Source organism: Opisthorchis viverrini, assembly GCF_000715545.1.
Source record: "Opisthorchis viverrini unplaced genomic scaffold opera_v5_158, whole genome shotgun sequence".
Classification (NCBI taxonomy): domain Eukaryota; kingdom Metazoa; phylum Platyhelminthes; class Trematoda; order Opisthorchiida; family Opisthorchiidae; genus Opisthorchis; species Opisthorchis viverrini.
In genome coordinates this window covers 823,536-837,763 of record NW_008751812.1, presented here as the reverse complement: position 1 = coordinate 837,763, position 14,228 = coordinate 823,536, and the positions used below count along the sequence as shown (strand labels likewise).

The window sequence follows — 14,228 nt, the reverse complement described above, 5'->3', positions numbered from 1 at the left end:
CGCCTCGTAGCACGATTACTCGTAGTACGGGGTCTCGCTGCTCTTGGTCTGGCTGCTCCCGTTTGGCCTTCCTGGCATGGTTGCACTTTGTGGAACGAAGTTTCAGCCAGTGTAGCCCGCGGGATCGCTGCGGAACTGAAGCCCGACCACCACGTCAAGGTGGCAGCTTTAGGTCGGAAGCATTCTATCCATTGACTTCTGAACAATGCCGCGGAAAACATGTGACCTTATCGACGACGTACACGTTAAAGAATCGTGTGATCTGACCAACAATGTCCAATGAATTGTTGAAGCATGGTTCTAGGAAAGATCGGAGTAGCAGTGACTTGTGATTTACGAAATGGATATTGGCTGCTTCTATGGCAACAGCCAAACAGCATACCCTAGGATACATTCAGCTACTAGTTTTGCCGGAGACCATCCCTTCCATTTGTGCAAGTGTCATCGCAGCTACAAGAGAACTCGTAGACCGTATGCGAAACACAGGGGGCGGCTTTCCATTTTTCCAATTCCTCCGGTAATCAGCATGCAACGTAGCCAGACCTATGTACAAACCCTGTGATTGATCAAATTTAGCTTGTACATTATCCCTTTATTTACTCACTTTTTCTGAAAGTGAAGGAAGAATGGGATGCCATCCTTTGCTAATTGAGCCAATGATTTTGACTAGGAGTAGCAACAGAAAGTCCCAGGTTACAGTTGGTCACTATTGCCGTCTTGAGGAGTTCCTCTTCTTGCTGCACTTGATCCAAGCAACAAGGGCTCCCCAGCTTTCATAGATGGCTTTCAAAAGGATTTGATATCTTGAGGAACTCATTCCAGAACCAGATTGTATGTACCGAGGGAACGAAAAAGCCTGGATGGTAATTATCATATTCCAAGAGCGGTCGGTTGGGTTTACTACAAACATGGGGAGTGCAAAAAAATCTTCTTGCCACTGAAATACATCACAGTTCACAACTTGCCAGCTAATACTGTGGCAGTGCTTTAGCTAATTAATGTTGACCAATCGAAATCTTTCAGACGCCATCATCAAGTGTCAGCATCAGTCTATGAACATTGGAATTGTTTGAATTAATTTTAGCCCGATAGACAGAAAAACGCAGGAATCGTGCATTTTCACGCTCTCGGATTGTTTTGCTTCTGGAAATAGACAATAGACTTGGGATAGACAATGTCGACCTTATGAGGCATGGGAAATTTCCGACTGTTTTTTTCACGATGGCTACTGCACCAGTTCGTCGGTTGGAGTTGGTAACGCAAGGACAGCATTTTTACTATGAGTACCATCAGAAGTGTGAAATTTTATAAGTTATACAATAGTAACCTGACGGTAGGTAAACAGGGTGGCCGCTGTATAAGCGGTTTTGCCATCAGTTTACTGCACTTCAGATATTTTGGCTTCCGGATGGCTAAATTTGGTACTAGCTGTGTGATTGTAATGTTTTTAGAGATGGTGTACTTCGATCAGTGAAGAATTCGTCATGCAAGTGAAGTTAGTCCGTACCGAAAAACCGAGAAGCAGTTTGCAGCTGTTTAATCTTTATTTAGAATCATCATCAGTGAACCTTTCACAAATCTATGCATATGTTTCAACCCGCGATATCTCAGCTGGTGGGCGGAGACCAACGCGTTCCGCTACAAGCGGCTAACACAGAAAGGATATATCACCGCCCATTCTCCAGTCATACAATTCGGACCATGCGCGTTGACTGGCTCCCAAATTGACGAAATCTTAGATAAAAGCTTCTTTTCTCATTCATTACTGGCTCATTTCTTTCTTGTCCCCCCTTATTCAAAGGCAAAAGAAGTGAAGCTACAAGAAGAACAAGCCCAAACAAAGCAACTTGAAGCAAAACTGCGTGCGATGGAAAGCAAGCTGTTGCGGGGTGATCAGTCTATTGTGGAACACACACGAATGCAAGAAGCCACTTTGGCTCAGCAGCTAAGCCAAATGGCTGAGCAACAGCGGAGAGAGCGTGAAATTGTGGCTCGGATGGAGGAAGCTGAGGACAGTATGGCAAACCTTCAGGAAGGATTCAGTTCACTTAAACAGGAAGTGGAAGTAAATACTCGAAGGCTTCGGAAGTTGTATGAGAAGCTTCAAGTGAGTAAATTTTACTTCACCCATCGTGGCGGTTCCGTTCTGCGGAAAATAGAATGGTCATTTTCAGTGGATCAGGAATCGTTTTCAGTCATTTCGGTTATGTTGACGGTAAAAATAATGTTTCGCTTAAACGAGTTTTTGATGTGTTTGAGTAATGAGCGGACCCCATGAAAAGGGACAACAGATTTCTTTTTAATATGAAGTTCTCTGGTGCACTCCATAACCGGTCAATGGAACTAAATGATTTACGGTCATCAAGTGAAACAACAAATCGGAAATCAAAACAATCATTTAGAAGAACGTTACTCAAGGGGAAGCAATGGAGTAATAGAACCAAACCACGGCGCACCCCATCATCCCCATTGTTTCGCCAACTTTTTATCACACTTTTGGCTAGTTTATGGATGGCACTTATACTGGCGCTTTTTCTTCGTGCTTTCGAGCAACAACCGATTCATATTCTGTGTTCAGATCACTTCATATTCCGGAATACATCACAGGTCCCCAACCAGATGTGGATTCTGACAACAGTTACAATTGCAAGGTTTATTCATTTTTATTTGCTGGTAATATGTTATGGTATGAAGCATGGGTAGATTTGTAATTTTACTACGGAAAATATTCTCTCGAAAATAATTGTCCAGTTTGTCCACTTAATATGAAATTCACAACACTAAACGTCCTTTCAGTTGATGGAGTATGCGTGCGTAAAATGCACACCATGTAGTTTTATTCTTTATATGACGGTTGTATGCGAAAAAATAATTAACCCCTAGTTGTAGGTTCCAGAAAAATATCATAATGCCACGCGAAGTGTAAAAAAGTATATGATCGAGTCACTGCAATGACAGTGCATGAAAGAAAAGCCTTGCTGTCCCACTATATATTCTGGATCAGCTAAACTAATTGAAGGTGAAATTTCACATGAACGACAAACACCATTCAATCCAAGGATATGTTTTGTGGAATTAAACTGAAGCGGCAAAGAAGGCAGAAACGAATAGTCTTGGAATCTGTCAAGAGTTCGATGAAATGTGTATGAATCTATGTTAGGTGAATAACTCGGCAACCTATAGAAGCAACCCCAGCAGCACGTTCTTCGTACTATATAAAAGATATATCGATGGTGCACATACCCTATAATTTCCTGGATGTACTCAATATGCTGTTTGAAGATTAGTTGTGGCACCTGTTTAGAGTGACCTGGACGATCTGTAACGTCTAATGTGATTGCACGCAGTTTAATTACGGACAGGAGGGGTCTCTAGCAAATCAGCAACACGGTTGTATCTACAAATACATAATAATAGCCTTGAATATTTGGAGTTGAAAAAATTAAAAATTAGCGAAAATCCCCCTACATTTTGCACTGAGTGGTCAGTAATCTTGAAACTGTGTGCGTCGACCACGTGACTGGCAAACCGAAAATAAATTTATTTGAACTTATTAACAAAGCGTAGTTGCACAAGTACACACAGAGAACTAAAGGCGTAATTCTGCCTTACGGTACAGGAAAAGCTCTTACGTGAAGCTTTAACTGGCCTTCAGTACACAGTGATAGAAGTCCAATGGTGGTTTGGTTCGAAACGTTTTAGTTCAGGATTACAGCCTACATTGGTTTGATAGTGCTAGATGATTTTACCCCTATCGGTCTGCATTCCACTTGTGTACTCATGTCAAGCCTTCTATACTTTGGGCCAGGCGTCCACCGAACACGATTAGGCGAGTGCTGTTTTTGGCAGTTGCTGTGCTTTTTGTCGCGTGTGAACCTCAGAAATTACCGTGAGAAATGGGCCGGGTTGAGAATAGCCTTATTTACCGATGAATGCACGTGCGGATAAAGGTTTAAACTCAGAACGAAAGAAATAGTGCGATATGAACCTTAATGAGGCTACATACAAGGAAGTTAATGTCGGATGAAACCTTGAGAGCAAACCAACCGTTCGCGGTTGCGAGTGAAGCATCCTGGTAAATTCACTGCAAACAAATAGGCATTTAATGGACTGCACAAACAAAGCCTATTCTTTGGAGAAAGGAAAAACACACAAGAACATCTAACTAACCAGAGAAGGCATAATAGTTTAAACAATTTTCTTCGAGATTGGGCCTACTTTCAACTGTGCCTATACCAAGAAATTGTGTGCAAGTTGATACTGGACTGTCTAGCGGATATGGATATAAAGGCAATTTTTTCACCAGCGAAAAAATCCGGGGAGATCACATGTTCTAGTTTGAAAGTTAATAAAAGTACTGAAAATGAATATGATTAGGCAGAGAGCATCCTAGTACAACTTACCTCACCTGTTTACAAAGTATCGGAAGGGCTTTGGTGGACAAGGGGAAAGCGATTGCAGAGGAGCAGCCTGAAAAACACTGGTGTTAGCTCTGAGTTGGACACGGTTCCGGAGTTAATCACCTAGAATCGTGGGTATATTTCGGTTGGAGTAATATTGGGAAGGGAGCTGGAAAGAACACAGTTCACTGCAACGAGATGACCCATCAGAATTGTCCGCCAAACCACCGTGGTTGATCTCAGAAGCAACAGCATACACAAGATAAACAAAATAAGCGACAAATAACGCTAAGGAAACTTCAGTAGCCGTCTCCTCTGAAACTTATTCCTATAGTCCCTGAAACACCAGTATGATAATACTAGTCGAAATAGGTGGACCCATTTTCCTGTAGCTGAGACCGAGGAACTCTGTTTTTTCATGGGAACATTAAGGAAACCTGGATGGTGGCATGACATCGGGCGCGGTTATTCTCCTTAGAGAACGCTATCTTTTATAAAACAGGCAAGATCTGGTTCATCAATTTCTCCTATAGAATTACACTGAATGAATTTCAATCTCGTTCTTCTAAACCATCTGGTCGTACAGGTGCACCAACATGTAGGTCTCATAAATTTTCATTTTACGTATCACTGATTAAAACCTAGGGATAGGATAGTACAAAAAATCACGACGCTGGTTGGCTGCGAATCGATTTAGGATACACAGCTTACAGGTGCCACAGCTTTTGTAGCCTCTGGAATTTTCACAATCCTCAGTCACATACTGTTATATCTGACTGCTGTCACCGCTCCAGTGCCTAGTGCCAGCCCAAGACTCACCGGCAAAAAACAACGAATTTATTGCAAACAAGCTACTGCGATCGATCCAGTATATGCCCAGAAGATTAAGTTCACAAACACTGAGATAGACAATACCACGATCACGATGGCCTGCTATCTCCATCTCACAATCAAATTCACGATGCAATCGACGCTCACATCTTGATGAATTCCTGGTGGTATTCATTGTCGGTGTGAATTTCGGTGACCTCATCTTCCTCTAGGTGCACCGGGAAACCATCGTAATATCGGAAGCTGTAGTGAGCTGCAAGCGAATTGTGCTTCCGGTTGCTCTGATTGCAAGATACTTGCGATGAGCAAGTATCGAAGGTAAAACCAGCATCAGGGTCATCATGGAACTCCATGATGCTGTTGGCGATCGATGCTACTGACTTTGCATCTGGGGAGTTTGCATTTGCTGCTTCAAGGCTTCCACCAAACGAAATTGTGCCTCTTTAAACTGATTTTGCTTCAGTAGTTATTGTCATGGTTCCGTGGGTTCGGACGTCGCCAAACTGTAGTATCTGACTGCTGTCCCCGCCTCAGTGCCTAGTGCCGGGAAAAGACTCATCAACAAGGAACACAACGGCCTTATTGTAGACAAGCGACTGAGTGAAAGTACAACAGCCTCGCGCTGTATTTTAAGGGCATTTTTTGCCTTTGATCCAAGGCTGGTTGATGGTGTTTAGTAAAGTACAACAGCCTCGCGCTGTATTTTAAGGGCACTGTCTGACCTTGATCCAAGGCTGGTTGATCGGTGTTTAGTGAAGTTTGAGGGTCTCAGTAGGTTTCGGGTATCCTGGGTTAGTCTTCAGGAATCTCACCTTGCTGACATATACCAATTTAAAATAGCCTATTTCAACTTCATCATGATGGTCCTAATCACGACCATCAGTAATAAAAACAATGTTGTTTGTTATCACTCTGAAACTTCCACACAACCATACTGATTCTGTCTGAGGAAGCTGTATATGTAACTCAAAAACTGCAGGTCTATCACCACCGGGATGCACAAGCAAGTAAGTACACATGATATATTCTTAGCCCCATTGCCACCATATCTGTTATTTGGACAGCCCAATACAAAGGCAAGCAAAGTTGGGCAGTGTGGTTGACGTTGCACTCAGATATGATTGGAAGAGACCCGAATAAACTTTCTGAGAGACTTTGTGGAGTAGCTTAATCAAAATGGGATTAACTTTAGGACCGCTTGCTTCTGGAACAGTAGCTCTCACCGAAGCTTGCTGGAGGTTGAGCACACAGATTTTCATGTTGAGGTAACCATTTGACCTAACAACATTGGGTTTATACAGAGAAATTATTTTTCTTCCATTTTTAGGAAGTAAAACAAGAGATTGTTGAAGTTCAGGAAGACAACAATCGCGAACGTCAAGAGCACGAGCGAATTCAGGAGGAGCTCACGCGCCAGGTGAAACGAAGTCTACTCATTCTGCAAAATTTCGTCCCAATGGAAGACCGCATTAAGCTTGAAAAACGTGTCGTATTCGATGAAGACACCGAACAATGGGAACTCAAATCATTGATTCCACAGGCTGGTAATCAGCACAATGAAACAGAAATAAGGTTTGCTTTACTCGTAAAATGAGTTCTCTCACGTCCGGAAATTTTCCATTTTTGTGTTAGAAGTTCAGATTTTTCGCCCTGCTGGTTTCCGCGAATCGTCCCTTCTCATTGCTTGACACTTCTTATTTTCCTAATCAAGGAACATATTGCTGAAAGAATCAGTAATAGTTAACTCACAGAAAACAGATAAGTTGTCCATAAAACAAAGATAGTCATAGGTGATAAGAAAGGTGAAACTATATTTTGCGGCAATTGAGCAGCTATGGAGTTGCTTGAGATAAAATTCCGTCATGTTAGGTTTCCAAACAGAAAACAATCATTGTAAAATTTGCAAAATTAGTCAAACTGAGCATCAAAGAACGTCAGACGGAGCGGCCAATGCTTTCCTCCACTGCGGTAGGTGTGATTTAACGTATTCAGTAGCCCTGTGGCACCAGCTAAAAACAGGACAGGGGGACGATTGTTCAAACAAGAATCGAGTGTGCATCCTGAAAGGCCCGCAACCACCAACGAAGAGAAACTTTTTTGTCACCAATTTATTCCAGAAGTAGATCCGGTGTCACGTCTTCGTTCCACCAGTACACAACTTTTCCATCTTTACTAGGACTCTTGTAACCCTTAGAATGCTTGTCACAATGACGACATCCACAATTAGCACAGATATATGCATCGTTATGGTTCCGTTCAGATCCTTCTATCTTCTGCCCGCGATTAACAGTTTGCTTCCTTTTTGAATCCCAAACTTCAAAGTTATCCGCTTAGTAGGGATGGTGATGAGTTTTGGCAGTTAGCCCACTGATTAAAGATGATGGGGACATCCAAACCTTCCTTTGCGAAAACACCCCTGGCAGCCTTCAACTACTGCGCAAGGCGAATGGCACGGGTTTTTTCTCATTCTGTATGCTTTTTAATTCACTAAATCATTTACTTGTTTAGTCTTATATGGACTATCCCCGGTTAGGGGATTGACTGCCCTCATTAATGTCTCTCTCGGGTTGCAGAAACCAAACAAAAAACCCGTCAGTAATCTTGCTTGGATGTTCACAGTATAGCACAGATAACTGAAGCGAATATACTCCATCATCCAGTGCTATCCAAGCAATATTTAAATAGATGAAAGAAGCGCTTGATGAGAGTGGCTACATCACTGCACTCACAGGTGTTAGGTTCTAGTAAAACCTTGGCGGGGTCATTCTACATCCGAATACATTCAGTCATTCTTCGAGTTCGATTGCTAGCATCTAAGGTTGTAGAAAGCCGGATTTTACATCTACCTCAAGCTCCATGGGTTTGTTATACGAATGGGTGAAAGGAGAAACACTCTTCCCTGCGAAGTTGATTATTAGCGTTTATGGGGCTAGAAGCCATTAGACAAAAAAGTAAACATTATATCTGCACAGTGAACATTCTTAAGCGCCCTCTTGGACTTTCCTGGACGTTCATTTAATGTTAAACAATAATGAACGCACATTGCAAAATGGCTTTACAGTTTCCATAGTAACCTTCAGCTTTTATCAGATGCCAGGGCGGAGCTTGGATTTCAGATAGTAGACAACTCGCACGCTTCATCAGTAGTATGCACCGTCACACTTGTACAATCCATTTCCTTGACAATTCTTTTCCAGTGGTCACTTGGATCCGCCAGTCAAATCCGCATTAGGTGGCCGTAGACCCGTATGCCAATCAGCGCGCACGGCAGCCAGCTTGGGGACAGATCCTAGGTATAGAGCTGAGCAACTTTTAAGCCTGGATCTCGATCTTCCCAGTCGAACCACCCGAGATTACGAACCGCCCCAGTTGGCTCCGCAGGTGGTGGCGGCTTTGGAAGCCGCTTTACAAGATGAAGAAGACCTGGAGCTGGATGGAAGGTGAGTTTGGTCTGCAATATGTACCCATTTTTCTGTTTATTTTGCATTTACTGACCAACCAGTGGACTAAATTTAACTGTAAACTTTATTGTCTCTGTTATTACATATCTATTCCAATAAAATCCGACTCTGTAACCCGAGAGGGTTTTGAACAATCCGGTGCGTCACAAACTCTTAATGATCCTTTTTCAGACACTAGTTAGTCACGAAGATTGTTTTCGCAGTAATAATGCAGTAATGTGAAATAGAAATGATATCTGGGTGAATGATCCGCCATGTAGTAGCTATGTCGCATTTCAAGTGCATCCCTCTATTTCTGCTTCGACAGAGCGTTTCGATAAACTCCGGTGCGATGAAGGAACCTATGGCATGATATAACGGGCGTGTGGTAGTTACTCAGTCGATAGTATTATAAGTTACAGGGTCATAACTTGATAGGTCCGGTTGGTAAGACTTAAACGTTCATCAGAATTCTTTGAGTTTGCGTGATTCCAAGATTTTAAACAAGCAAGACCGCAGCACGTAGCTCATATCCATCTTATACTGGCATAATTCCCTGTTCCAGTAAAAAGGACGAGGAAATTCTCTTTGTCATTTTCAGTAAAAGTGTTCACAGTGGATATCGCTATATCTTGAAATACTTGAAATTAGTCCTACCGCTGACAAATTGCTTATGGCCTAGAGGAAGAGTGGTAAACATGTGTTCGAATCCTTTAGGACTCCCTTACCGAATTATAGAGATTCCACAGACCAAGAACTGTTTCTCGTGTTTTAGGCACAGGTTAACTTAGGCTTTTTGCACTGCGCTATAAAATGTTACAGTTAGTGCTTGCTCAGTTGAGTTTTACTTCCTCTGTACATCAGTCGGTTTGATTCGTGGGTCATCCAACTCGCTTATGCTGATTCCGATGCGCAAATAAGAAACCAGTAATATGTGGATAACAATGTTACTAGTAGTAGCATTAGCAGTTTTGTTGCAACTAATCATTGGTTTCCAAAACGAACCTATTCGGAGTATCTCAAGGTCCATATGATTTACACTCAGTAGTGTTTATAATGTGTTGCAAAATAAAGTCATCCATATTTAGCCGATGTCACTGTTCCATTGACTACATTGACATCACAACAAACCTTTACCCACTATGATACAAAATGTGCTGTAGTTGGACTGAGCATACTGACTTCCAGAATACCTGACATTGTGTAGCAGGACTTGGAGATAAACGTTTAATTGCAGTATTGATTCTTGTATTTGCTAGAAACGTCCACTAAGGAGCCGGAAGTTTTACGAGCACATTATTGCTTCTCTTGTGCGCAAAATGTACACAACCAAGAACACTTTCCCATCACAGCATTTTCGTTCATCTATACTACCCTGGCCGTAAACCACTTTTGCTCGATTACTCAAAGTGGTGGCGTCAGCGTTCAGTATTGCATGTAACAGTATGGTTGATATTCCGGTACATATACCCACACCGTTTTGTGAATTCATTTGATCGGGAGAACGAAGAGGCGAAATTTTTGAGTTCCGTAGATCCCTATACATTCAGTCAGAATTTCGGAATGAAAAATTCTTGGAATAGTTAACGGCTTTATCCAATACGATTGAACATAAAATGAATTTAAAGCCATATTCGGCGTGCATTTCTCAATAAACAGAGATTTCATTGGGTACAGCTATGTCAAAAACCTGAAAGCCATTCATACAGAGTGAAATCGAATCGACCCATAATGTGTTGACGAGCGCTAATGCGTCTGAGTTTGGGGCGTAGATTTTATTTGTATAAAATTATGAGGGCGATGATAATCTGACCAAGTGCTAACAACGTTAGTCGATTGTGGCTGAGTTCCTTCTTCCCATTTTCTGACAAATTTTTATTTTACCTTTTTTCCCACAATATCCAGTCCATCCGTTTTCAAATCCCGTCCAACCAAAACGAAACGGAAAGACCGAAGGTGAGAGCAACGGGGCTTCTGGTGCCCAATCTCCACCCACCCCAAAACAAACAAATATGTCAGTTGTGTTTAACAGTGGGTGATTTACGACTCCCTTGCTCATGCGGCGTTTTATGACCAACCAACTTGTCCTCCAACCCGTGTGTTTGTTGGTAATACATCACATATAACAACACCAAAACTTCATCGTTACCCAGAAAACAACCTAGCCTTGTGCGTGTCGGTGTGCTTACATGTATTTTTCTTCACTGCGTGAATCGAAAAGTTCGTTACAGGGACGAAACGTTCGTCAGGATGGGATGACTTTTGTCCATATTCCAGAGATATTGAGCGGCTGAATAGATTTGTTACTGGGTTATTTCTGATTTGGTTTCCTCCCTCGACACTTTTGTGTCAGCTAAAACCGACAAAGATTTTGGATTTGATGGCGCTTTTTGACGGATTAGGTGAAAGAGATCACTCACTTTCAGCCTGGGGCATGTTCCGAGCGCATCTTTCAGACAACAGCGACGTGGAATGAATTTTCTACGAATTTGCAATGACCACATCCCCAGTCCGCGAAGGTACTATGCAGACAAATCTTTGTACTTTTCCATTCTTGGACTGCTCATACAGAACTTACTTTGCATCGACGTGAAGAGGTATAAACCAAGAGAAATATCATCATTTACTCAATCTCAAGACGGGCGAGAAGTTACTAAAAAACATCGGTTCCATCAAGCACTTTCACAGGTGTACTTCAACTCTGTAATTAAACGTCATCCGTTGATGATTGGCTTAAACTGCAATGTAAGTTTGTTCATTGGTATTCAAAAAATTATGGGAAAAGGTGGATATGGCCACCAGACGCTACCGATATGTGAGCAGCCTGTCGTGCAACTCACCAACGAAAAGCGTCAAGTGCAATTGCCCCCATATAGAGAGACCACTTTGTGCAGCCCGCCAAAATTTGGTAGTGTACCCAGACTCAGTAGACTCACTTTTTAACACCGCTCTGTCAAATATGACCGCGTGATTCTTCATTGCTGTTGCAGCATTACTCTTCTCTTCCCTTCATCAAGACACCTCTCTCTAATAAGACCAGAGTGGTTTGACCTCTTTCTAGATCGTAACATGGAGTAGGTGATGTATATGTAAAATATTTTAACTGCACTGCAATAGCTTTATTCAGGTTTTGTTCTTGGCTGAAAACGGTTTTCCATGCCACAATTGAAGTAACTTTTCACTTATGTATGTTTCAGATTTTGCTGACAGCTATCCCTTCTGTCTGCTTCATTTAAGATCAACCTTTTCCATAGAAAAACATTCATTTGTCAAAGTGGTGCTTTCTGTCGTTCACGCTAAGGCAGTAAGCAACATTTATTATCAGGAGACAGGCACTCAGATGAGGTAGGAATCCAAGGTATTTTCTTTAAATGTCTTGGTTTATGTAAGCCTGTTTGATGTCCGTATTGCGACACTGTAAACACGCAACAGCTTCGACTGCACAAGACAGCGATCGTATTATGATGGGATGAATGGACTGATGACACGGCTGTACTGTAGAAAAGCTCATCAGACAACTTGACTACTGTACTGTACGGTACTGATGCTAATCCATTTAATTCACTGTTCTCCCCCGAACCTTCCGTTTTGCTGAAATAGGATAGGATTATTCACTCAGAATCCGCGTGCAACGCTTTTTTGCGCCCGACGATGCACACAATTCCGAGCAACCAATATATCCATTCTGATTTTATGCAGACCAATAAGATTCACGGTTTTTTACACAAAACATACTGCATCCGCTATTCGATTGTCGAACTCTAAGGGTACATTTAAATTCAGTAGCTTCGATAACTCAATTAGTCAGCTGTTATAGACCAACGGATCAACTTCCAACTGCACACAAAAGCGAATAGTTTTCGTTGCTCAACTAACCCGCTGATGTGCGTGCCCATCTGTACCGTTTGTAATCCATCCAAAATTTTTCAACTGAAGTTCCATGTCTCAAAACGTCATCCTATCACCATCCTATCCAAGAAGTCAAAAATGGATTATTGATTTGCAGTTCTAATTGTGGATTTTGTCTTCAGTGTGGTTGCAAGTGAAAAATCTGCGTTTTAAACTGATTTCTTGCACTGTGGTAGTTTAAAATATCTCTTGATTTTAATGAATATAGGGTTTACAGCACGGTAGCTCAAAGTTCACTACAATTGCCATAAGTTCATTTAGATTCCTATCTTGCGCAACAACTCTTTGTAAACGAGGTCCAAGAATTCGTTTTGTTGCATGCTTGACTTCCGCCTTGAGTACGGATTCGAAGAATTAAGAGTTGAGATTTAATCAAACACCACTGGTTATCCGTTCACTCTACTTTGTTTTCTCATGGTTTCATTAAATAACTAGCAAGGTCTGATAACGGTTCGACCGTTTGGCAACACATTGTTTTCCTTGACGTGTGACATTAAGTCACGGGGTTGATTGGACGAGAAATAAAACAAGAATCTCATTTTACCTGATTGTTTCTGAATAAGGCGTTTTCCACTCTTAATTACAAACTAATCTGTTGAATTAAGAGTGGCTTGGAAAGGAAGTGACAAACTCTATATTGATTGAAGTGGTGATACTGAAGTCAGGTAGGTTCGTGTCCAATAGTAGAAAGCCTTTAACTCTGGAGTGGATTATGATTCACATGCACAGTTCATTTCCAAGGAATAGAATACATTTGTAACTGCATCGCTTTCGCACAAGCAAATGTAGTGAGTTTTCACGCCCGGCCTCGTAATCATGGCTTACATTTTTGTGCATGGATAGTTCGTTCGGGGGCGCCAACTAATATTTTGTTTGCTAGATGAAACGTTCCTCATGGAGGGCTAGGCTGGTATTTAATCCAGGGTTTTGCTGAAAATCGCGTTTAATACTTGTTTTGTACGTGGTTAGAAGTACTTAACCTGTAAAACCTATAGACTCGACCGTCTTTCTACTTGAGAGTTTCAGCTAGTAAATTCTGTAGGGCTTAATTTGTTCACACTTAGCGGCTGAGCCACGTTCGTTCAAGGTGCAGTAATTTTTCATGATCACAAATTACAACTGGTACGAAAAAATTGCTGCTGCGTCGTATTCTGGATCAGCACTCAAACTTCATGTGACTATCGTTGTGCAAGCTTTGATCGTCTAGTTTCATTGTTTTCCCCAAGTACATGCACAATCTTCTTTACAATGCTAATGTTCCATATTTCACCCAATTACAGGTTACGTACGGTGTCACATAAAACGGAAGCAGAAATATTTCCAGTATCCCGAGGGTTAGTGCCCAAATAAATCACACCGTCACCATGTCCTGTACGGCAGTGTATGCACGTCCGCTCCAGTTGACAGTTGGCAGATGGCAGAAACAAACCTCTCACTGTGCCTGATTCGAACGGATTTCGCTCTCCGCTCCGCAGTTGTCCTCCAACCGTTTCGAAAGTCCATATGCACAAACATGCAGTCGCACTCACAAGACAGTATAGCACAATTCTGTGCCATTCTGTGATATTTCATCAGTAACTGTGTCCCCTATTGCGCAACAGGCAAGCAATGTATATATTTTTGAAGAATAATCGGCACCCTAGGAAAT

General features: G+C 41.9%; 1 protein-coding gene across 1 annotated transcript in view; it reads left to right on the top strand.

The window, feature by feature from the left end:
- Positions 1-13,930, top strand: part of T265_14194 (hypothetical protein) — a gene marked incomplete at both ends in the record, with an annotated part of 65,096 nt that extends 51,166 nt beyond the window's left edge. Inside the window, 5 exons of the mRNA XM_009172477.1 lie at positions 1,802-2,107; positions 6,559-6,803; positions 8,429-8,671; positions 10,577-10,627; positions 13,861-13,930. Of these exons, the coding sequence (XP_009170741.1) occupies positions 1,802-2,107; positions 6,559-6,803; positions 8,429-8,671; positions 10,577-10,627; positions 13,861-13,930 (915 nt within the window). The remainder of the gene's footprint in view (positions 1-1,801; positions 2,108-6,558; positions 6,804-8,428; positions 8,672-10,576; positions 10,628-13,860) is intronic.
- Between the last annotated feature and the right edge of the window lie 298 nt (positions 13,931-14,228).